This window comes from Oryzias latipes, chromosome 18, assembly GCF_002234675.1.
Source record: "Oryzias latipes chromosome 18, ASM223467v1".
Classification (NCBI taxonomy): Eukaryota; Metazoa; Chordata; class Actinopteri; order Beloniformes; family Adrianichthyidae; genus Oryzias; species Oryzias latipes.
Window position 1 is genome coordinate 2518247 of NC_019876.2, and position 24900 is coordinate 2543146.

Sequence of the window (24900 nt, forward strand, 5' to 3'; positions counted from 1 at the left end):
CAAAAAGTCACACTCGAAAACAGTAACACTTTTTCTCTGACTTCACTCTCAGCCACACACCAGCTGGGACTGTTCGCCACATTTATTTAGACACACCAATATCCATGAAGCTATCACACCTGTTCAAGAAACAAAACAGAAAATCACACAAACCTGTTTCAAAATAAAATGTATGACAGAAAACCAATGCAAATTAAAGCAAAAATTGATATCACATTCCAAGAGAAGGACATCTTCTGCTGGCGCTCACACTCCTGGAGGAGTCTGTCCACAGAAGCCTCCACTCCTGTGGACACTACCATCAGATGACCACACTCATCATCGTCTCTGACCCAGCCTCTCAGGCCAACCTTCACTTTAGTTTGGCCAGATCCAAAGAAGGTCAGGACGACCCGATCAGACAGGAGCTGGCAGTCGAAGGACGGCAAGGTCAGTGAATTAAAGTGTAAAACATCTGTGGCATTGTCCTTCGCGCAGTTGTCAATGGTGGTGGTCCCGCTGTTGAAAGCCAGCAGGTAGATATCATTTCCTTCACCTCCGACTAGGTAATCATCACCGGTGGACACCAACAGGTCATTTCCATCTGAGCCTTTGAGAAGTGAACTTTCATAACCGGACACCAGGATGTCAGAGTAGATTGTGCCAATCACAGTTTCCACATCCTTTAACACATCCCCCTCAGCATCGGCGTATTGGCCTTGACCACTAAGCAGGTTGACATAAACGCCCTCATGCCTCTGGGGATCACCTCGGTACAGGACTATGTCTCTACCAGAACCTCCGTCCACCAGATCAGCCCCCGAACCAGGAATGAAGACGTCCCAGCCAGAGTCTCCCAGCAGTGTGTCATTTCCATCATCCCCATAAAGGGTGTCGTCACCCGCCCCGCCTACCAAGATGTCGGCTCCGATTCCTCCAATCAGAGTGTCATCTCCCTCTCCTCCCTCCAAGATGTCATCCTTCCACCCACCGATTAAGGTGTTGTCTTGAATGTTGCCTAAAATGTTATTGGACTGGGAGGGACAGCCCTGGACCGTGTGGACCTTAGACAGGTTCTTGAGAGAATTCAAGTCTATACGGCAATCCACCTGCAACTGTTTCAGAGTCACTTTGAAAGCTTCTGTCTGAATGACAGGAGCATCTCCAGTACCATTGAGGACTTTCAGTTGGAACCGGACACCATCGGCACTCTGAAACTCCAGATGTTGGTTTCGTGAACCATTGTTGTAGCCGAGCAGACTGAGCTTCAGTTTCTCCTCTTTTGTAATAATTGTGACATTCAAATCTGTTGCTGATGAGTTCAGAATGACTTGACTGCCATCCAGGAAGTCCATGTCGACCAGCACCGTGTCGGTGCCATTATCCTCTGCAAAGTTATCAATCAGTAGGTTGTTCCCATATCCTTGTTTGATTACGTAAGTGTCTTGTCCTTCACCGCCAAACATCAGTCCACCTCCAGTATGTGGATCAATCAAGTTCCCGTTTTTGTTACCAACCATGACGTCAAAACCTGAAGATCCAAACATTTCTTTCACTTCATCCATCTTTATCACTTTGCCTTTCAGGCCACATAGGAGCCTCTCTAAGTCTTTGTTTCTGTAACAGTAACACTCGGAGGTCTCTTCAACTTCAGCCAAACCTTTCTGGAGGTCCCCCCGACTTGACTGAAGAGGCTCTGGTGTCTGGTTCCTGTAATCTACAGTCAGAGGGAGCATAAGAGACTGATCACAGCTGCTGATGTTGGTCTTCAGTTCAGCAGTTATTCCATCACTGGTTTTGATCTGCATGTGCTGATTTTCCCTTGACCCAAACCAGTTCTGTATAATAACAGTTCTTTGGCCAAACACCTGAAGAACCATGTTCTGTCCCTCGCAAACACATGTCAGGTTCTCATATGATTCTTGCAGGAAGAGAATGTCCAAGGCCCGATCTGGTGAATGGTTGTTGATGGTTTTTACTCCTTGAGCAGGAATGATGATGTACCAGTCTTTTCCTTCTCTCCCCTCCATGAAATCATTTCCTTTTCCTGGAATCAAAACATTGGCCTCTTTATTTGCTTTGATAACATCGTCAAACTGTGACCCGCGGACCTCTGTCACACCATCTAAAGCGTCATCGTCCTGAAGATCCTTTACTAGAGGAGTTGAGGAGTTGCTGTAGTCAATGTTAGAACTTCTGATGCACTTAGTGAAGGGGTTTTCATGCAGACAGTCATTCTGGTTGCCTGAGATGGTGAATGTGATCAGATCCTTGGTGACAATGAGCAGGTGTCTGTCTTCACAGGACCTGAACCACTTCATCAGAGTCACGTGGACGGCTGTACTGTCGATCGAAGCACTCAGATGGACATCATCCCCTTCAACTCTTGCTTTAAACGTGTGAAGATTTGCTTCTATAATGATTAGATCTGATTTATTGTCTCTGGAGTAATTTTCAATTATAACTAAAGACTGATTTTTGTCTTTCACCAGGTATACATCTTCTCCTTCACCCCCACGTAGGTGATCTCGGCCCCCTCCTCCATCAATCAGATTGTTCATCGCATTTCCAATCAGAATGTCATCATACTGAGACCCAATGATGCTTGTAACATTACGTAGAAGTGGCTCTGAAGCATCTACAGCCGTACCGTTCATCATGAATCTCTTGTTAATTCCTCTGGCCAGGAGCTGAACCGAGGTTATAACAGTGGAGGAAATCTCAAACAAGACTCCATCTGCTGACATAATGTTCATATGACGATATGCTTCTCCTGAAAACCAGTTCTGGATCATTACTGTATGACTGCCCTTATACATCAACACAACATCATCTCCAGACTTCTGCACTGAGATGTTGTTGTAGTTCCCACTTAAGTGGAGCGTGTCAAGCACTTTGGAGAGATCATAGTTATTAATGATCGTTTTACAACCATTTGTAGAAGTCACATAGGTGTCTTTTCCACCAGAACCTTCAACATAACTTCTCTGTGGGCCGAGGTAGAAGATATCATCCCCTGGTTCACCGTAGAGCTGGTAATAGTAACTCAGCATGACTTCAACCACGTGCTTGTCTGCTGCTTCCTGGACGGCAAAAAAATGATTAGAATCCTGGTTTCCTTTGTACATTCCATATCTTGAGTAGGATGCAGCTTTATAACCCGAAACCACTGTTACAGAGCCAGCTGGGATCCACATGAGCACTTTTTTCTGGAGGGTTTGATGCTCCAACTCATGCGACTCTCCCAGACCAAGAATTATGTCTTGGCTTCCATGTGCATCAATGTTCCAGCAATTCCTCCTGTTTCTCTCATCACTGGAAACAAAGTAATCCATGCAAAGTTTCGACTGGCCCTGGTCAGCGAGGCAGAAGGTGATACCTCCTCCATTCCAGGAGGAGGAACCACCTTGAAAATCAATAGCAGTCCTTCCTCCTCTTTCCTGAGTGAAATTGTAGTATTTGTCATAGTCTGAGATCTCTGCCACAAGTCTTCGTCCCTCTTCAATCTCGTCATAATGCCAGTCATAGAAGAAGCTGGCCACATGAATTGCGAAATGACAAAACCCCTTCCAAATACCGGCAAAAACAGCCATTACTTTATTTAAAACACCAGCGTCTTTTGGGAGGCTCTTTAGTTCATTCTGGACGCCCACATAAATATCATCAAAGGCCATCCGGACTATTGAGAGAGCCAAATTTATGGGTGCTAAAAAAGGTTCTGCCTCAGGAACAGCCATTTCAACAATATCCAAACCAGTCATTAAGGAATCCAGACCAGCATCAATGTACCCCAGAGTGTCATGTCTCTCCAAATCCTGTTCTATATTATATATTCCAAATCCAATTCCCACTACAGGCATAACTACCATGGCACTTCTCATTGCAGGACTTTCTATGATTCTTGCTGCAGATTTGGCGATTTTTGTCTCTGAGGTCAGAACTTGTTTTGAAACAGCAGAGGTGGCCATCGGTAACACTCCATGAGCTGTTTGCAAACTCCCTATCACACCGTCTTTGATGTCTCCATGTTCAAAGGCCTGAACAGCTCCTCTCATCCCCAACATGAGCCCCAGTGTTCCCATAGCCGTTCCAGAGTGCTCTACAAACTTGTTCAGATGTGAGGGTGCTGAGCTGTGCATCATCTCCATGTCATTAACTGCTGTCTCAATATTATTCACCATCTTCTTGTAGTAGTGGAGACTTTCTTGTGATAACGGAGTCCTGAACTCCACTGGCTTCCCACCAGCATTTTTGGACAGCAGCTGACATACAAAGTGTCCGTCTTCTATCCTGGCACTTCCCTCCTGAAGGTGTAGCTTTTTAAGAGCTTCTCCATGTTTCAACTTCAGCTGAGTATAGATCTCCTCAGCAAACGAGGCAGATGTCCCCAGATAATAAGATTCATGTTTGAAGGTATTCTCCAATGCTGTGGCTGAACTCAAGTCTGTCGTTGTTACATAGCCGTCATCGTGGCCTTTCAGTACTCCAGAGGTGGAAGTTTTTCCTTCAACTTTATTATCTGTCTGAATTATGGGACTACGTACTTTGTCATTAAAATCGTTGTAATCTTTAATCTTTTCATCACAATCCGGAAATATTTTGCATATTACTTCAGATTTGAAAAAACTTTCTCCTGAATATTTAACATTCATTTTGCTTTTATATAGTGTGAACATTTCAGACTCTAACTCCATGACTTTTGGGACAACGTTTTCAAAACCCCTCTTGTTTGGATCGTCCCAGCTTCCTCCTCTGGCCATTGAATGCTTCTCAAAAAAAAACTCCTTTCCTTCCTCTATGTTGTTTGAAGCCAAGTCCAAAGCCATAAGAATCAGAGGGAACGTACGTAGATTTCTGGCAGATTCTGATATAACTGATGCAATGAAATACCAGGGGTACCAGGGGTAAATTTCGGTATTTCCTGGGTTATATTCCTTAACATTAAAAATATTAGCAACATAATTAGCATAATCTCCAATTTTATTTATATTCTCTTTCATTTTTGAGTAACTTTCCATTCCTTTCTTTAACTGGGAAGCAATTCTTTTTTTTATCTCTTTTATGTCTTCTGTTTTTTTGTCTTTTTCTGTTTTTTTGTCTTTTTCTGTTTTTTTGTCTTTTTCTTTTTTTTTGTCTTTTTCTGTTTTTTTGTCTTTTTCTGTTTTTTTGTCTTCTTCTGTTTTTTTGTCTATTTCTGTTTTTATGTTTTTTCCAACTACCTGCACATACAGATCTTTAGGATTAACAAAAAAAATCCAGCCATCCAACATTATATATGAAAGTTTCTTTTCACCCTCTGCGTAGCGACGAATTATTCCTCTGATGTCTGCTCCCGCATGTCCCTTCCTGATTTCACAACAGTTTTCCAGAATTTCCTTTAATCTTTTTTCTTCACTTATCTCCTTAATTTCATTGTCTTTCTTTTCTACTATGTAATAGTCCTTAACTTGCAGGTTGTCAATATTGACTGTCTGGTAATCTTCAGCTTTTGGCTGAAATATTGCCCAAGAAAGATTTTCAAGTTCTTCACAAGAATGTTTTATCTGATCATCGACATTCTCCTCAAGTTCTTTAATAAATGACGTGGGTTCTACTGGCCACTTGCTTATGCTGCTTTGAGGCTGTATTTCTTTTTCTATCTTTTTGGCTGGTCTGGTTGGATAATCAGTACCTTCACCTAGATAGTTTCTTTCATCGGTGAACACCTCCAGTCCTCTGCTGCCAGGTTCCTCTCTTATGAGGACGTCTCCGTTCCTGTTGATTGTTGCCACCACTTTCTTGCTGTCGTCTTTATGTTTCCAGTGAGTCCCATCTGGCGAGATTTCTTGAGTGACCTTTTCTCCAGTGTGCTGGACCTGCAGAACACTATTCCTCAGGTGGAGTTCTGTCTCAATGCCGGCACCAAAGATCTCCTTTGCCAGACTTTTTACGAATGATTTATCCGATCCAACATCACAGGCAACGACACTCACAGTTTTAATTTTATCACTGACTCTGGAGGTGCTTTGGATTATTTTGGCCACAGCTTTGGATGTGTACTTTGCCAGCCTCATCTCTCCTAAACCTTCTTGTGCTCCGTGACCCACCAGAACCAGGCGACTGTCCTCTGACAGAGGCACATCTTTACCTGCAATCAATTTTGGTTTTAGCTTCTCATCAAGAACATACACTGAGCTAACTAATGGATGTTTCTCATAAAGAAACGTTGCAGCATTTCTGACCACTTGGTCATCTTGTAACATGAGGATCTGCTGATGGTCGTACTGGGTGGAGTGGTCAACGGTTCTTTTTGGAATCTGGTACTTAGAGATGGAGTCATGTTGGTCCATCACCTGGTAAATCTCCTGGTTGTCCTGGCTCGTTTCTAAGACTGGCATGAGGCCCTGGTGTATGAAAACCCGAATGAAGTCATGTTGGAACTCTATGGTTGTATTTCCATCCAGGGAAAACACTGATGCAGACTCGATCGAGGTTTTCAGGATCATATTTGCAAGTGATGAACCAGAAAGTCCAGAAAAAGTTTGTCCATCCTCTGAAACACTTCCAAAGATCTTCAATACAGTGTAGCTGTCCACATCTGGCAAACAGGACTGATTCAAGAGACATTGGGTGGTGACTATCACTGAGTAATGTGGATCCATGCTGTATTCCTGTTGGACTCTTTCAGTCGTTGAGCTTTCCTCATCAATCATTACCAAAAGTTTGTGGTTGTAGCTGTGGGAGATCTCAGAAGCTGCTAGCAACCAGTCTTCAGTCTTCTGCTTCTCAACATGTGCCAACAGAATGGAAAAATCCTGGAAAAGAAACACAGCATTAAAAGATTCTTCTTTATCTTGCTGTTTGATATTTCATATAACTTGATAATACATACATCAAATGCAGTGATCAAAGTTTGAATCTGATCAAATATTAATTAATAGTATCATCAGATCATCTGCCAATATTGTGTTTTTTACACAAGTGTGCTGGATATTCAAAATAATAATAATAATAGTAATAAGCCACTGTGCTTCCACATTTAAAGGATTTACCGTATTTTCCAGTCTATAAGCTGCAACTTTTTTCCACACACTTTGAAACGGTGTGGCTAATATCTGGATTTTTCTTCACTAATGGCCACCAGGGGCCGCCAGTAGTACAGAAACAAGACAGACTGATGAGGCCAAACGGATGTTAGGTTTTAGCTCACTGCTGGCTAACCGCAGCAGGACAGACACAAACACACACAGAAAGAAAAGCATCTGATGCTGCTTTGAAGTAAAACAATGGATCTGTCTGTCCAGAAGAGAAATAGAGCTTGTGCATGTAAGCTGGAAGTTAATGAATCAATGGTGAGACGTTAGAGAAGCCAGTGTGTCATGGTGCAGCCAAAATAGAATCAAGCAGCATTTTCGCTGGGCTTAGCTCCTGCCTTATTAAGGCCAGCTTTGACAAGTGGTGTGGTGGTTGGTGGAGCTGAACTCCTTCTGAAGAAAAGTGTTAAAGAAGTCCAGGACCACTTCTACTCCTCCCTTTGTTGGAAAAAAATTGAGAAAGCTTTGTTGATTCAGATAAACAGTTTCTTAAATGTAGTGCTATAGATAGATTTCAGACAGGCTTTATTCAAAGTCACAGCACTGGGACAACTCTAAAAGGTTTTAAACCATGTTTATCTGAACAGCTTTTAACGTTTTAGCCTCTAAGATGCCTGTAATCAGACTGGAAAACTGTGTGGGGTTGTCAGGTCCAGCTCTAAATTCAGATCACATGTTCAAGGCAGGGGCTTTGTTTCCATGGAGGACAATAAACATGAGCTTGATCAAATGACCTGTGGAGTCCTCAAAGGTCAATTCTAGGGGCCCTGTGATTTCACCTTTTCATGTTTCTCCTGTTCACCACAGTAGATGGCAGCCAGGTTTACTTTATCACCGGATAACTCTGGTCTATCAGAATCTGCCAGTTCTGGCAGCATGGGAACAGGTGGGTGCAATCACATATCCTTCAACTAAATCAAGACAAAACTGAAACACATAGAAAAGCTACTGCCCAGCTAGAGTCCAGAGGGCTGAAGATAAAAACCCAAGTTCTAAATCTTAGCTTTTTAACAGATTCAGACTTGAGCTTCAGCAACCACATCAAGACTGGGACAAAACGGCTTTTTATCACCTCAAACATGAGGAGTCAAAGATCTGCTGTTTGGAGCAAATTCAAAGGAACTTGTCCTTCATCCAGCAGACTTGACTGCTGGGAGCCTCTGCTGTCTGGTCTTAGAGAACCAGTGAAAAACCAGTGTAGAACCAGTGAAGAACCAGGGAAGCCCTACGGAAACAGAACACATTACTCCTGTTCTGCGATAGTTGTACTGATGCTGCACACAGATGGAAAAATCTTTCTGGTGACATTAAATGTTCTGCAAATGTAAAGTTATTCTACTGTTACATCACCACTTTTTTTTTTACTTCAGTGTTTTACCGATCTAGCACTGTTTAATTAATTTTTTTCAGAATCAAAATGACTCGTATGTATTTTCTTTCTTTATTAATATTTTTGACCTCTGCCAACATTGTGGCAGTTATGTTTTTACCGGCGCTTGTTTGTCTGTTGGACCGACAGATAAATTATAGCAAAACATAACCCAGCTATCTTGGTGGGGTTAAAAACATCAGCAGCTGTATGTGAGTGTGAAGTACTGCCAGAGACCAACAAGGTAAACCCTACCTGCATTTTCTTTAAATTTCAATGTTTAAAAAGTTGTTGTTTTCTTTTTCTTTTCTTTTCTGTTGGACCGGACGGAAAAGAAAAGGAGGGAAGAAGAGAAAGGGATGTTAGAGAGGGGGGACAGGAGGGTGATAATAGGGGAGGGGGGTAAAACCATGAAGCAGCATAAAGCAACAAGTTTACTGGATGTTTATCATTTCGGTAAGGTTCAAATGTAGTACAAAAAGGGCGGGGCCTGTCCACACACACACACTCAAATGTTATCAACACACCTGCTAGCTGCAGAAATGTCCACATGTGAACATGTACACAAAACAGACACACCCATACTTATGCCTTCAAACCAACTAGTGTGAGATGTTTCATTCATTCAATTACGCAAACTATTAGTGCAAAGGTGAGCTAACACCTGTGCTCAGGTGAGTGTTTATGCTTTTAAAAAATGGATGGTGGAATGTGAAAAGAAGGAGGGAGAGTGCCCAGCCATCCCCACACCAAGACCCCCCGGCAGCAGCAGCGGCAGCCGGAATCCCCCCAACGCCAAATGGAAGCAGGCAGGGAACAACCGCCCCCTGCGTGATCACATCCGCTACCCAGGGCCATCAGGACTGCTACGAGGCCCCCAGAGCCAGAGAGCAGGGAGGCATGGGGGGAAAGAGAGTGCCGCCCCAGCTCAACCAGGAACGCAGCCCCCCCGCCGCGCCGGGAGGGCTCAACGTAGGCCCCACCCGAGTAGGGTGCCCACAGCCCCAGACGAGCACCTCATCACCACCCAGGAGTTCCGGGCATGCCCCCGCCCCAACCCCAGGTACGAGCCAGGACCCCCCAGGGGAGACCGCACTCCAGGCAGCCACCCACCCGGCCCACGGTTGGTCCAGGAAGGAGCAAGGCAGGGGGCAGCCGCCCCCACCCAGGAGGGGGTCACCCCGGGGAAAAGGGGGGCCCACGAGGGTGTTGTAGACATGGCCCGACCAGGCTCGGCAAGAGTTGGAAATTTGGCGGGGCCCAGCGCCCAGGGGCAAGGACCAGGACCCACCCCACAGGTACATGGACACCCCCGGCTCAGGTGTCATGTGAACCCCCTCCCTGCGCGGAGAAAGCACCGCCCAGCCCAGGAGACCGGCACCCAGGGGACACGGCCGCCGTTGCCGAGGGCCCAGTACCCCCCACCAGGGATGGGGTAGGGGACAGATGGTCCTAGGTCCCACCATCCTTGCAAAATGTGTGTGCGTGTTTTTGTGAGGGTGTGTGTGTGCATGTGTGTGTGTTTATGTTGGAATGTATATTTTGAGGGGGGAAGGGTGTGTGCACTAAGGGGGTGCAGTTAAAATTGGTGGGTGGGGCACTGAGGGGACATCTCCTGATTACTAACAGTAATGTCCCCTCACCCTCCACACCAAGGGGCCCTAAATGTCTAAGGTGCGGTTAAAATTGGCTGGTAGGCGCTAAGAGGACATCTGCTGTTTGCTGGCAGTGATGTCCAAGCACCCCCCCTACCAAGGGCCCTACATGTCTAAGGTGCAAATAAAACCGAGAGAGGGGGGGCCCATTCCATACGGCAACCATGGGAGGGGGGCCACTGCCAAGTAGCCTCCCCCCAAGGGCATAGCAGGCTAAACCCCCCACCCCCTCACCCTAAAATGAGACTATATGAGGAAGGGTTAGGTTGTGGACAGCTGGTAGACTGTCCCCCAGTGGTCAAACAGCCGTCCCCCAGCCCCCCCCAGCACAGGGCCAAGGTCCCCCAGCCCCGGGGTCCCATTCCCTGAGGCGCCGACGCCCCAGCCCCAGCACGACCCACCCCACACAGAGAGAGAGAAGCCAGAAAGCCCCCTCCCCGGAGTAAGCCCAGGCCCCCACCCCCAGGCGCCGGCCCTGGAAGAGCTCTGGTCAGGCCTCGACGGGACCATGGCAGCCAACCGGCCAGGGCAACCGCTGATTGCCACCAGAGGAGACCCCGACTTGTCAAACCCCCAAGGTCCCGTACCCATAGTGCCCCCTCCAGAAAGCCCCCCCCCCCAAAGTCTAGTTTGCTTGTCTACTCAACACCGTCAACACCCTAAAAACAAACATCTTCTTCCACTTTCGGCTTCTCCCATCAGGGGTCGCCACAGCGAACGAGTCGCATGGTAAATTTGGCAATGTTTTACGCCGGATGCCCTTCCTGACGCAACCTTCTCAAACCAGGCTTGGAACCGGCAGAGGTAGAGAAGGGAACAGGGAGCAGTTCCGGGTTTCACGGACGGAAGGCGCCGCAAACCAGCACGAGCTAAACTGGCTCCCTAAAAACAAACATACAAACAAAAAAACACTTGAGGCATTCATTAACCTGCTGTTTTTTGATGAAAAAGTTGGTAAAGTTGGTTGTGTTCTGGAGTTCTTGCAGAAGACCTAATGGGTCCAGCTTCATGGCGATCCTGATGAAAAAAAAGACATGGAATAATCCCAAAATGAGCAGTTGTTCATTAACAAATTTCCATGGCGAAAGACATTTACCCCTCTTGGCTCAACTAGGTCAATACACTTGGTTTTTCTTAAAAGTAGAGTGACATTACCATCAGACACTAGAGCAGTGCTTCTGAAATAGTGGGGCGCGCTAGGGGGCCTGGCAAAAAATAATTGAGAAGCACTGTACTAGAGCAGTGTTTTTCATCCAGTGTGCCGCGGCACACTCGGGAAATGGTCAAGTGTGCAGTGGGAAATTGCCCTAATTAACTGATCTAAAAACATTTCCCATCTCCAGGAAATCAGCTTTTTGTTCATCCAAACAGGCCCCTGATAAAACACTAAGTAGTTAGGAATATGAAAGATCATAAAATAATCTTTTCTTTGTGTTTATTTGATTCTATTAAAGACATTTTGATAAGAATGACGGTACAGCGATTTACAGCGGGGAAGATAAGTATTGAACAGTTAAAGGGGCGGGACTTTTCCGAAAACAGAGCTTAAGCTGCAGCTACAGCGGGGAAAATAAGTATTGAACACGTCAACATTTCTCTCAAAAAACATATTTCTAATCGAGCTATTGACATGAAATTTTCACCAGATGTCGACATCAACCCAAGTAATGCACACATAGAAAGAAATCCAAACATTTATGTCCATAAATGAAGTTATGTGTAATAAAGTGAAATGGCACAGGGAATAAGTTTTGAACACACTTACTGAAATTTATTTAATATTTAGTGCAAAACCGTTTGTTGGTGATTACAGCCTCAAGACGCCTCCTGTATGGAGAAACCAGTGGAATACATTGCTCAGGTGTGATTTTGGCCCATTCATCCACACAAACTGCCTTCAAATCTTCAAGGTTCCGGGGGTCTCTTCTGTGAACCCGGATCTTCAGTTCTTTCCAAAGATTTTCAATTGGATTCAAGTCTGGTGATTGACTGGGCCATTCTAGCAGCTTTCTTTTCTTTTTCTTCAACCAGTTGAGTGTTACCTTGGCTGTGTGCTTGGGATCGTTATCTTGATGAAAGATCCACCCTCTTTTCATCTTCAGCAGCCTGGCAGATGACAGCAGATTCTGATCAAGAATGTCTCCATACTTTTCTCCAGTCATTATTCCTTCAATGATATGAAGTCTACCAGTGCCACATGCTGAAAAACAGCCCCACGCCATGATGCTCCCACCTCCAAACTTGACTGTTGGTATGGTGTTTTGGGGGTGATGTGCGGTGCCATTTTTCCTCCAAAAGAGTTCAATTTTGGTCTCATCTGACCAGAGTATCTTCTCCCAGAATGTCATGGGTTAACCAAATGTTGTGTGGCAAACTCCAAACGAGCTTCAACATGCTTCTTCTTCAAAAATGGAGTCTTGCGTGGTGTGCGTGCATGGAGGCCATGGCGGTTGAGTGCATTACTTATTGTTTTCTTTGAAACAACAGTACCTGCTGATTCCAGGTCTTTCTGAAGCTCTCCACGAGTGCTCCTGGGCTGTTGGAGAACCCTTCTGATGATTCTGACTCCTCTGTCTGAAATCTTGCGAGGAGCACCTGGCCGTGGCAGGTTTATGGTCATGCCATGTTCTTTCCACTTCCGGATGATGGCCCCAATGGTACTCACTGGAACTTTCAGAAGTTTAGAAATACGCCTGGAACCAATGCCTTCAGTGTGTTTTGCAACAATAAGGTTGCGTAGGTCTTTGGACAGCTCTTTGCTTTTACCCATCATGCAATGCTTCTGGTCTAACACCTTGCTGGTGAGAAACTTTTTAAAAGGCATCAATCAGGACTATACCAGCTGATATTACTTTGCACTAATAGGGGGCAGGTTAACCTTCTGAATACTGACAAACTCCAGCTGCTTTCTTGGCTTGCCAGACCTTTTTACCCCTCCTTTTCTTCATGTGTTCAATACTTATTCCCTGTGCCATTTCACTTTATTACACATAACTTCATTTATGGACATAAATGTTTGGATTTCTTTCTATGTGTGCATTACTTGGGTTAATGCCGACATCTGGTGAAATTTCGTGTCAATAACTCGATTAGAAATATGTTTTTTGAGAGGAATGTTGAGGTGTTCAATACTTATTTTCCCCGCTGTAGCTGCAGCTTAAGCTCTGTTTTCGGAAAAGTCCCGCCCCTTTAAGTATTTACACCAATCATTCTTGAAGGCTTAATCACATGTCATCAGTCTGACCAATAGGAAGTGGTTAAAGTCTTCACTTCCTTGTTTCGATTTAGCCCATAAGTCTCTCAGTTCTAACAAAAACACAAGCCAAAGCTTGTCTGTAGGGGTGTAGCTTTCCACAGAATCCGGTGTCGGACCGTGGAACAAGTACACAGAACAATGAAGCTCAGAGACGCTTGTCTGTCTGCGGTCGGCAGATTTTCGGCAGATTTTCGGCACTACATCTCCCATGATGCATTGGGTTAAAGTGACTGTGTCTTGACTTGGCGCACAATGAGTCTCTCCTCTTAACATCTTAAAACAACAGGGAACACACATCAACAGTTTTTTAATCTTTTAACTTAACTTTTAATACATCTTTTAGAAAAAAAAACTGCAGCTTCCAGCTTTTTCTGCAACAATTATCACAAAAATGCATGTGAGATTGCAGAGGGATTGTAGATCAATACAGACTATTAGCTTTTCCTTTTTTTATTTTTATGTTTTGGATGCTGGTGTGCCGCAGGATTTTTGTCAAGGTTAAAGTGTGCCGTGGCTCAAAAAAGGTGGAAAAACACTGTATTAGAGCAACGTATAATCCGGAGAGTACTGTAAGAATTTTTTTTTAGGTTATTGTTATAACAAACGCTATAACTTTGTTATATCAATGTTAAAAATAAATTTAGTCTTATTATACTCTAAAATAAAAAAATAAAAAACAAATGGCTCTCATGGAATTACATTTTAAATTATGTGGGCTTTTTTTTTTTTTTGGCTCTCTCAGTCAAAAAGGTTCCCGACCCCTGATCTGGCACATTTAAAGTGTTACCAAAGTGCTTTACAAATAGTTCCTCTTTACCTATAATTTAAATAGAAATCAGAATTTAATTTCTAAATAATGTGATCAAAGCTAGAAACTATTAGAAAACTGTTGAATAATTGAGGAAAAGAAAGAAAGCAACAGTCTATCTGTTGCCATACAATGACACATTGTACAACAGTACTACACACTAGTTGTTAGAGCCATTTAAACATCCCACAACGTTTTAACTGGATTTTGCAAAATAATAGGTAAACTCAGGAGCCCAGTATTGGCTGAGATGTATGATGTAGCAGATGCGCATTGTTTTTTGTAAGCTTTGTGAAGCTATAGCGCTAGAGAGCACACTAGTTTTTGACCGTATTTTAAAATTCTTATAATATGTAAGTATGTAATGTATCATAATTTACATGTTTTGTCACAATATATTTGGGAAGTAAACACTTAAATTGCATTTAAGAAAGACGCGTCAACAATAAGCTCTTACTCTACAGCTTAAGTGTACCTTTCAGAAATTGAACAAATCCACACTTACACTAGTATTACACATTATTATTACAAACTACTACAACAGTATTAGTGTTACACACTACTACCACCTTCACCACAGTACTTGTGATGTCTTTTAAGTAAAAATGTTAGTTTTTATTTTACTATGAAAGGATGACCTTTAATTTGTAGTGCATTTATGTTCTTTTCCTGGAGTTCACAGCATGTTATCAAGCAGATCTGAAGTATGCCTTATATCAGCCATGTCCAAATTCAGTCCTCGAGGGCCGGTGTCCTGTAGGTTTTAGATGTTTCCCCGTTTCAATATCCCTGATTCAGGGTTTTTCTTCATGGGTAAAAATGATGGAACCCTCAGGCCCTGCATCAACGACAGTGCTCTGAATAACATAAAAATAAAAAAACAGATATCCATTACCTCTTATGACCTCTGTCTTTGACCAGCTCCAGCAGGCCAAGATGTTTACTAAACTTGATCTTCGCAATGCTTACCACTTGGTTAGAATTAGGAAGGGAGACGAGTAGAAGATGGGATTCAATACTCCTAGAGGTCATTACTTATACCTTATTATGCCCTTTATTCTCACCAACGCTCCTGCTGTATTCTCTGAGATTGCCTGGACCGCTTTGTCTACCTGGATGATATCCTCATTTATTCCCCTGACCTGGTCTCTCATGAAATTCATGTCCTTCAGCGTCTTCTGGAGAGCAACCTTTACGTCAACGCAGAGAAGAGTGAGTTTCATGTCTCAACCGTCTCCTTTTTGGGTTTGTGGTGTCAGCAGGGAAGGTTGAGATGGATTTTGCCAAAGTCAGTGCTGTGACGGACTGGCCTACACCGGTGAGCCACAAGAAACTTCAGCAGTTCCTGGGGTTTGCAAATTTCTATAGACGCTTCATCCGGGGTTTTAGCACCATTGCTGCCCCTCTCCATGCCCTAACGTCTCCTCATGTGAAATTCCATTGGACATCTGAGGCTGAAGCGGCTGTAGGGCGGTTGACCCATAATCATAAGATTGCAGGTTCGATTCCCGCTTTGCACGCCTATGTGTCGAAGTGTCCCTGGGCAAGACACTGAACCCCACCTTGCCTCTGTTGGCGCCAGTGTTCGGCAGCGGAGCCACCATCAGTGTGTGAATGTGTGTGTGCATGGGTGAATGGGACTGTGACTGTAAAGCGCTTTGGGCCTTGGAAAGAAGGTAGAAAGCGCTATATAAGTATATGCCATTTTAATTTGTTCTACATTATATAAATTATTTTCATGACCATAAAGTGCACTTACAAATCATAAATTTTATTCAAAATGAACGGTGTGCCCTATGGTGCGGTGCGCCTAATGTGTTGTTGCGTGACTTAGGTAAAGACAACATAGGAGAAGACAGTACGAGAATGGTAAGGAGGGAAGTGTGGACGTGAAAGAAAACACCCCCTCGAATAGTACTGAAGTGCATGTATGTGCATTATGCAGAACAACATAATTGTGGCAACCCTGAAAATGCCACCTGCAAACAGACATGCTTATGAAACTTTTTAAACCGCAAGGCGTCAGCTACGCGGAGAAACATGGGAATAGAACAACTGCCAGAGAATTCAAGATTATTAATACCATGGTGCGCAAGCGGAGGAAGCTGGAAAACAAAAAAGTCAAGAAGACATTTTTTTGCCAATTTACAATTTTTGAAAAATAGATTTAAATATTTTTGATAAAATTGTTTGCTGTCCTTGTCTTATACTGCTCGGTCCACCATAAGCGGTTTGTCCTTCCATGAGGATCTGTCCTCCAGCACTGTATCCTCTGTTCTCCATTGCCTGAGACATTCACTGAGCACACTGTCAGTTGGGGCCTTGAGCTTAATGTATTCATGCATCTTGGATGTTTCATCCTGGATAGTGGCTTCTACGCTCACTAGTCCTCGGCCTCCTTCCTTCCGGCTAGCATACAGTCTCAGGGTGATGGATTTGGGATGAAACCCTCCATGCATGGTGAAGAGCTTTTGTGTCTTAACATCTGTGGTCTGTATCTCTGCCTTTGGCCTTCTTATTATTGCTGCAGGGTATCTGATAACTGGTAGTTTATAGCTGTTTATTGCCCGGGTCTTATTTTTGCCATTCAACTGGCTTTTCAGGACTTGCCTGTTGCAGCTTTCCTTGTTGCCTGCTCTAGGTTGCCATTTGCCTGCGGAATTCCAAGGTACTTGTAACTGTCCTCAATGTCTGCTATTGCTCCTTCTGGAAGTGAGACCCCTCCTATGTGTACTACCTTGCCTCTGTTTGTCCTCATCCAGTTGCATTTCTCGAGCCCGAATGACATCCCAATGTCAGTACTGTAGATCCTGGTGGTGTGGATCAGGGAGTTAATGTCACGCTCGCTCTTAGCGTATAGATTGATGTAATCCAGAGGAGGTGACTGATGTTGGCCCCATTTCTGAGTCGGTATCCATAGCCAGTCTTGCAGATTATTTGGCTGAGGGGGTTCAGACCTATGCAGAACAGCAGTGGGGACAGAGCATCACCTTGGTATATCCCACATTAGATGGACACTTGTGCAAGTGGCTTGCCATTGGCTTCAAAGGTGGTTTTTCACAGCTTCATTGAGTGAATCAATCCAGGCTGTGCACAGGTTGGTGTGTCATGACCAGCAGTCTTGAGTGACTGTTCTGTCGAGTTGCCTTGATTTTAACATCTAACCGTTGCTTCCATGGTGGGTATTGTTTTCTCCCAAGGTTCACAGTTTCCAGGAGACTCTGAGGCAGTACATAACTTAACTGTTGTAGCTGGTGTCGGGGTTGCCTAGTGTTCATTCTAGACATTAACTTGGCTTTCAGGTCAGATGCTGCCTCGTTCAGCGTAACTGTGGATGTTGGAGCTGTGTACCCAAGCTCAGGGTAAGAGTGTGGTGTGATCTGCTGTTCTCTCGTGGTATTGCAATTGTATTGTACTGCTTCAAGTTCTGATAGGAGTTAGAATTTGTGGATGTTAGAACATTTGGCAGTCCATTCATTCCACATGTAACCCCTCTGGGTAGAATTACTTGAACTCTAACAGATCCTTTTTCTCACATTTAGTTCATTTCCATCTTGTTCCAGTGGCCCACTTTCCATCCGGGTGCTCTGGTAATTTCCCCATTATACATACATTTGTCAGTTGTTTTTTATCAGTTACATGTTTATTTGTACATTGTTGTTTATGTGCTGATAATTAAGAACTGCACAGTGAAATGACACAAAGATACTTTTGTATTAACAGATAAGGCGTTTTATTACAAAGACAGAAAGCAGCGACTATCGTATGCCTTGCTATGTTGTAAACCGTGCACTGCGGGGAGTAGGGCATTTCTAAAGCGCCTCTGACTCCGCACGAAGCGTGTGCCACGGAAAAACAGCTTCCTTAATGAGCTCGTATTTATTGGGCGGCAACTGCAGAGGCGATAGCAAGAGGACACACGCGGGGCGGCTTCAATAAACACAGTTGTTCAGAGTGGTCTTCTGTCGGGGACTTGATGTGCCGCGGGGCAGAAGGCGACTTTCTGAGGACAGACAGGATTTGCGCTCAGCAAATTTAAACACGCATGTACAGTGACGTATGTATCAGAGGATGTCTGATTGGCCGTTCTGCATGTCAATCATGTCCCATATTCCTAATGAGGATTTTGATTGGCTGGTGGATTTTTCAGAAGGACATTTTTTTGTTTTGTTGTTATTTATCTTTGCTGGCCTGCGATCTACCCTCATGTCCTTGATGATCTACCGATTAATCGCGATTGACGTAATGAGCACCCCTGTGCTTGTGAAAGACATGCTTGCATGGTGACACTTTGACCATAGAGATGTACAAGTAAAGTACAGGAGTAGTAGTTTTAGGGGATGTCATCTGGACTTGGTTTTAAAGTTGGAAGACGTTTCGCCTCTTATCCAAGAGGCTTTGTCAATTCTGAAATAGCTGGTCTAAGAGCTGGTATATATGTGCTCATGGGGGAGGTGTCAAACCTGAAACTGGAGGTACAGTAAACCCTTGTTTTTCACGGGGGTTACGTTCCAAAAAGAACCCGTGATAGGCAAAATCTGTGAAGTAGAAACCTTTTTTTTTTTTTAACAATTATTATACAATTAAATTCTCTATTATACATTCAAAAGAAAAAACAAACCATTTACAGGCTCAAGCATTTGTTTCACAAATAAAAGTACTTTAGAAAAGGTTTTTCAACAAATATCTTCTGTACTTTACTGTCAAATAATAATTTGAATCATCGATGTGAATAGAAGGCTTCAAATCGCGGAGATTAGCCCCGCCCACCGTGACCCGAGAGTAATTGGATTAAACGGGAGATAATTTAAAATGATTTAAAAAAAAATACAAAGTACGGTCAGACAAATAGTGACTCAGGTGTATTTCACTGCTCTTGAGCCGCTGCATCCTGACTCCACTCTGCAGTGTTTTCTTCTTTTGAATCCCGCGGGGCAGCTGTGTTTGTTCGGGAGAAGAACATTATAGTGATAGACAGTTGTTGTCGCTCTTTTTTCTATGGGTTTTAGAGAAACTCGAAATTGCAAGATGATTTGCACGTACGTGTTGTAAATTTGGCAAGCTGTTTTACCTATGTGTACATATTAAACTGCAACGTTATTGACGCACAGGTAGAGAAGTGAAGTGACTTTTTAGCCAATCAGAATGCAGAACACAATGCACGATGCAAATCCGTGAAGTACCGAAACCGTGAAAAGTAAACCGTGTTATAGCAAGGGATTACTGTATTGTCCACTTAGCCTACATCAGGTCTGACTCCTCCCCCATGAGCACATATATACCAGCTCTTAGACCAGCTATTTCAGAATTGAAAAAGCCTCTTGGATAAGAGGCGAAACGTCTTCCAACTTTAAAACCAAGTCCAGATGACATCCCCTAAACCTACTACATGGAACCAACCTGGATGAATGAGAGTCTTCATAGATAAAGTACAGGAGGTCTCGTGGTGATACTAGAGTACGCCACTGCCGCTCTGGAAAAAAATAAATACTTCTGGAAATCGTAGAGTTCCTGATTCGGCAAGTCTATAAGACACTGTGTGTATTAGTCAGTCATTGTGCCGCAGAAATAGTGGAGCTGAGCGAGAGTAAATATCAAGCTAACAATCTAAAACCAACGCTGCCAAACACTGTTTCATGCAACATTTGTTTTGAGTATTCTGTCGAATCGGTCTTAATCAGGTAAATCCTTGTTATGACCATTATCTGCTATCTAAAAGGAGTATAGTTTTAACGTGAAAATATTACCCAGAATTCGGGTCGGGCCGGGCTTCTCTCTTGCTGACTTCTTTAATAAATATATTTTATGGCTGCAAAGAAGCTCCTTCGGCGGGCGGTGGTCAAACAGCTGTTTACTAATCCTGTATGTCAGAACAGTTGGCCACCTGTAGCTCTGCGCACGTGTCGTGAATGTAATCTTCCCTCTGCAAGTCTTTTGTTTAGGTATTGTCAGGTTTTGAATAAGCTGGACCCAAATGCAGACTGGAAAAAGATTTATTGAGAAGAGGATTGAGTCTTCAAGAGAGGAAACTGGCAGATGATCTGGAAGGTGAGGCTAGACAGCTTAGTTCTGGAGTCAGACCTGGCTTGGAAAGGCTGAGAAGGGTCTTGAATTCCTTGGCTGGAAGTGGTTAGGCTTTGCTTGGGTTTGAGCTGCTTGGCTAGGTTCGGCTTGGCTTGGGTTGGCTTAGTTTTGAGCTGCTTGGCTTGGCTTTGCTTTGCGTTAACTAGCAGTGATCAGTGGTGTTTTCCACAGAGGAGAACAGACGAACCGACAATGGCCGGAGGGAGTGAAGGACTTACCGTAATTCCCGGACTATAAGCCGCTACTTTTTTCCTGCGCTCACAGCCCTGCGGCTTATTCAGTGACGCGGCTAATTCATGGATTTACTTGGTGGCCGCCATATACGGACTTTCGGTCACAGTGAATGGTTTGAATTCCTTATCTAACACCAAGCACAAGTCATTTGTTTTTCAACAAACTAAGCAGCCAAACAGCATGGACCTCACTTCAGGTCTTAGACACTTCAGTCATGGTTCAAAAAACAAAACATGCATGCCCGGCCGCATCCCAGAATCCTTTGGTGCCGTTAGACCCAACCTGCACGTGATCGCCGCTACAATATGATGCAGCTTTCAAGTTAAAAGCAGCGTGAAAAAATCCACCATCAACGTGATTGGAAAAGCCGGTCAGCTGCGTGACGGAGAGAACAGCGCATGTGGGAATAACATCAGCCTTTATTTTGTCGGGACACGACTGGAAACACAAATCCACGTGGTTGTTTTAACGGTTTCTGAGGACTGACCGGAATTTTGCATTGAAAAGCTCACAGCCTCCGTATGAGCTGGAGACATGTTCTCCTGGCTGCTGCTCATCACATAGAGCTGCGGGGCCGATGGCAGTCTGATGGCTCCCACACGTAACAACGCATCTGCCCCTCATCCACAAAACCTACAGTTTTAAGTCCGATTGCTCTGCACAGACACGATTTCTTCCTCCCTGTAGCCGCCCTGGCCAGAGGTGTCGGAGAAGATAGGAAGGGGAGCGCGCGGGGCGAGCGCGGAGCTCAGAGGCGTCCGCGGAACTTCTGACGCACGCGCCGCGCTGAGGCGCTGGTATTGCGCCGAGGCGCGCGCTTTTCAGTCGCCGCTGCTTTATTTTACTTTTTTTTTTTTTTTTAACCAGCCCTGTTAGTACCATAATGCTGCCGCGACACAAGCGGAAGGAGAGTTGTTCCTTTTCACCCCTCCATGCACTGCTGCTACTTGCTCATTTTTAAACACGTTCAACAGTGTGACGAGCCGGGCGTTGGCCCCGCCTTTAGCCCCTAAGACTCATGGGAAATGGGGGATCGTGGATGTAAATTTCCTCATCATAACTGAGGGATGTAATGTTGATTATATGGTTACTGTTTGTAATTTTATGTGTGATACCTAGATTGTCAATAAGTAAAAAAAAACAAAAAAAAAATAAAACTAAATAAATAAACCATAACTGAGGAACTTGTGAACAGAATAGAGGTCCATGCTGTTTGTCAGATGTAGTCATATTCACATGCATGAGCCTGAGGCAAAGCTGACTCCTCCCACAGTGTGGTCTTGAACCTTACTTATGCTGGGAGTCAGGATGTGATTTGTCAGGTTTACTGTGTTGTCTAATACATGCAGCTTTTACTATGACGTGGCTTATGTATGTTTAAAAGTAGTTAAACACGTGAAAATGGGTGGGTGCGACTTGTAATCGGGTGCGCTTTATAGTCCGGAAATTACGGTATAAAGGCAGACTAATCAGATGTAGAACAGGTGCGGTCTCGACACCTGACAGGTATCCCCGATATGGAGGAGCAAGAAGTCAAGGATAAACTTAACAGGGGAACTGAAAAGGCAAACACGCACCGCCACGGCTGCAGTATTTCTCCGCATGATTAAGCGAGTACACATCTAGATCTCTCTTTCACTCTCTTTGTCTGGCCTCTTTATCTGTGTTCCAGCGTTATTTCGTTGTGCAAATGCATTTATCATGATTATAAAAATATGTAGATTATTTTAACCTTAAGAAATCTGCTGGGTTTTTTTTTGCCAAAAATACTATGGGATAAACTGAAATTGAAATTGCGGGTTTGCTTCGGGCTCGGTCCTGCAAATCAAGTTAATCGGTCGGGCTAGGGCCGATTTTGGCTTTAATGCCCGCGGGCCTGGGTCGTGTTGGGCTGGATTTTTTAGGCCCGATCTTACCTCTTTTCGCTGCGGCACTCGTACCTGTTTTCAGGGGGGTTGGTGATGTCATGGGACATGTGATCAGATAGTCCTCTGAGGCGATACAGAGCTGCTATGTTTGGTCTAAGGTCCTCCCACTCGTTTTCTTTCATCTCTGCAACACAAAATAAATCCTGCTTCACTGGAAATGTTTCAGGTTAAAGGTCAACCCTCCAGTCCTGACTCGGTGAGACTCTCCTGTTGGACGTATCTTACCAAATTGTTCGGTGAATTCAAGAAGGCTGAAGATGATCAGGAGAACCAGAATCCTCGGCCTCTGTCCCCCCATTGCCATAGAAGAACTGAAACAGGTAAAGAGGAGCTACAAATGTTGCATATACTATTGAAATTGGCAAAATTTAATGTATCGCAGGAGAACTTTTTAAACACATAAAAAATTTTCTGCTCTTTAATAAATACAGAAAATCTCACAATTTTCCTGGGAGGACCTCAAAACAGACCAACATGACAGTAAATAAAACTGAGAATATTTGTCAGAATGGGTAGAGTATTTTCTTCCAGAATTAATTAATTGATTGACTGAGAAAGTTGTGAAACTAAAGCTGAGGCTCAGATCCCCACTTGGCATCCAGGTGGTTTCAGCTGTCACCAGCAGAATTTCACCACCTTCATAAATTACAGTTAATTTCTACTAGTATGAGTTTGGACTTGTTTGTGTGACATCATGGGATTTTCTGTCTAACAGAAGTTGAGCAACACATTTCTTTTTATCCTGTATAACACCCCACCAGTACTTGTAGGTTGGAGGGTTTTGTTTTTCTTTGGTGTTCGTTTGGTTTAAAGTTACCATCAATTTAGGAATCAGTGTAAATGCAATTATAACCAAATATACTCTGAACGAAACTCATTAACCTCACAAAAATGCTCCCAGACAACCTCATATAATTAGTTGAATAATTCAATAATATAAACAAATATTTAACCTCTCTCCTGGTCAAGTCCACCCCTCTCATTGCCAAATGATCTCAAACCAGTTCTTATGACATATCTTTTCAAAGTCCCTAAATCCTTTACAGAATTATTTAAAATAAATAAAAATACACATAAGAAAGAAGAAAACATTGCAAACTTTGTTATTGTTTCTTTTTAAATCCAGCTTCATAACTTTTTTTTCTTGTCAGGGTACCTACACTTGTAAATGACGTGTTGTCCTGCTGTGGAACATCGAAGCCTACTGTAACCTAACAATTATTTCAAGAAACATCAGCCAGCTTTATTGTCTAAACATCATTTCTGCTTCAACTAATTCACCTTCTGTCTCCTGCTGCATGTCCGTCCACCATCAACTCAGAGTCAACTTCTGCTTTCACACCGGAATGTTTTCTCACCTGTTATTCATCTGAGACGCTTGTTACAGAACCAGTCCGAGTGCAAGGTCAGTCCAGGTGCAGAACTGGTCTAACTGCAGGTTAGGTCCAGACTTGTCAGTTTCATCAAAGGTGATCAGATTCACTGGCAGTTTCAGCTGCTGCTTTCTTTCTTTCCTGTCTTAACTGTAAATATTTAACTATTATCAGTCTTGCACTCCATCTACATGTTTTGGTTCAATTCTTGTCTTGTGGTCTGCTCAAGCTGACAGTTAAACTAAAATGAAGTTGGAGGAGGACGTGGGTGGGAATTTCCTTTTAACTCCCCATTTCCCTGGAACAAGATGTCAGTTTTAGTTCACATGTAACTGCTTCTTAAACAGGTTTTGTTGGTCTTGCTGGTGAGCACAACTAGACATGTTCTCTCCTGCCAGTTTTCATTCCTATGCCGGTTCCAGGTGGGGGGGTCGGGGGGTGACTGTCTCTGCCTCTCTGGTATTGGATGTGTTGGCCTTGCTCTCCTGCCCCCCTCACCCCTCTCTCTAGCGTACCTTATTCATCTCATCTGCTGGCGTCTAATAGTTGGGGGGTGGGGGTTGTGCGAGTGTCACTACGGTATTTTCCGGACTTATACTTATACTCTGCAGCGACTTATATTGTTAACCCTCCTGTTATGTTCATTTGTGAGGAACAGAGATGATGTTCCTGGGTTAATTTGATGTATGAGGTATGTTAAGTGACTCAGAGAATCAGCAAACCAAAATATATCTGTCAGTTATTTTTTATCAGTTACATGTTTATTTGTACATTGTTGTTTATGTGCTGATAATTAAGAACTGCACAGTGAAATGACACAAAGATACTTTTGTATTAACAGATAAGGCGTTTTATTACAAAGACAGAAAGCAGCGACTATCGTATGCCTTGCTATGTTGTAAACCGTGCACTGCGGGGAGTAGGGCATTTCTAAAGCGCCTCTGACTCCGCACGAAGCGTGTGCCACGGAAAAACAGCTTCCTTAATGAGCTCGTATTTATTGGGCGGCAACTGCAGAGGCGATAGCAAAAGGACACACGCGGGGCGGCTTCAATAAACACAGTTGTTCAGAGTGGTCTTCTGTCGGGGACTTGATGTGCCGCGGGGCAGAAAGCGACTTTCTGAGGACAGACAGAATTTG

At 43.8% G+C, this 24900-nt stretch overlaps 1 protein-coding gene across 1 annotated transcript; it reads right to left on the reverse strand.

Moving 5' to 3' along the window:
• Window positions 1–26: 26 nt before the first annotated feature.
• On the reverse strand, window positions 27–24035 carry LOC110014833. Its single transcript, XM_020701916.2, has 5 exons — window positions 23745–24035; window positions 22612–22697; window positions 22399–22510; window positions 11006–11093; window positions 27–6773 (listed from the first exon to the last, which is right to left on the reverse strand). Exons 1-5 carry the CDS (start codon window positions 23753–23755, stop codon window positions 159–161), a joined length of 6912 nt encoding a protein of 2303 aa, XP_020557575.1. The 5' UTR covers window positions 23756–24035; the 3' UTR covers window positions 27–158.
• Between the last annotated feature and the right edge of the window lie 865 nt (window positions 24036–24900).

What these genes read in the sequence shown, in the direction of transcription:
- LOC110014833 (XM_020701916.2), bottom strand. An exon ending in TGAATTCACCGAACAATTTG is followed by an intron (nt 22,511 to 22,611) that starts GTAAGATACGTC and finishes TTTGTGTTGCAG; the next exon opens with AGATGAAAGAAAACGAGTGG. An exon ending in ACCAACCCCCCTGAAAACAG is followed by an intron (nt 11,094 to 22,398) that starts GTACGAGTGCCG and finishes TTTTTTCATCAG; the next exon opens with GATCGCCATGAAGCTGGACC.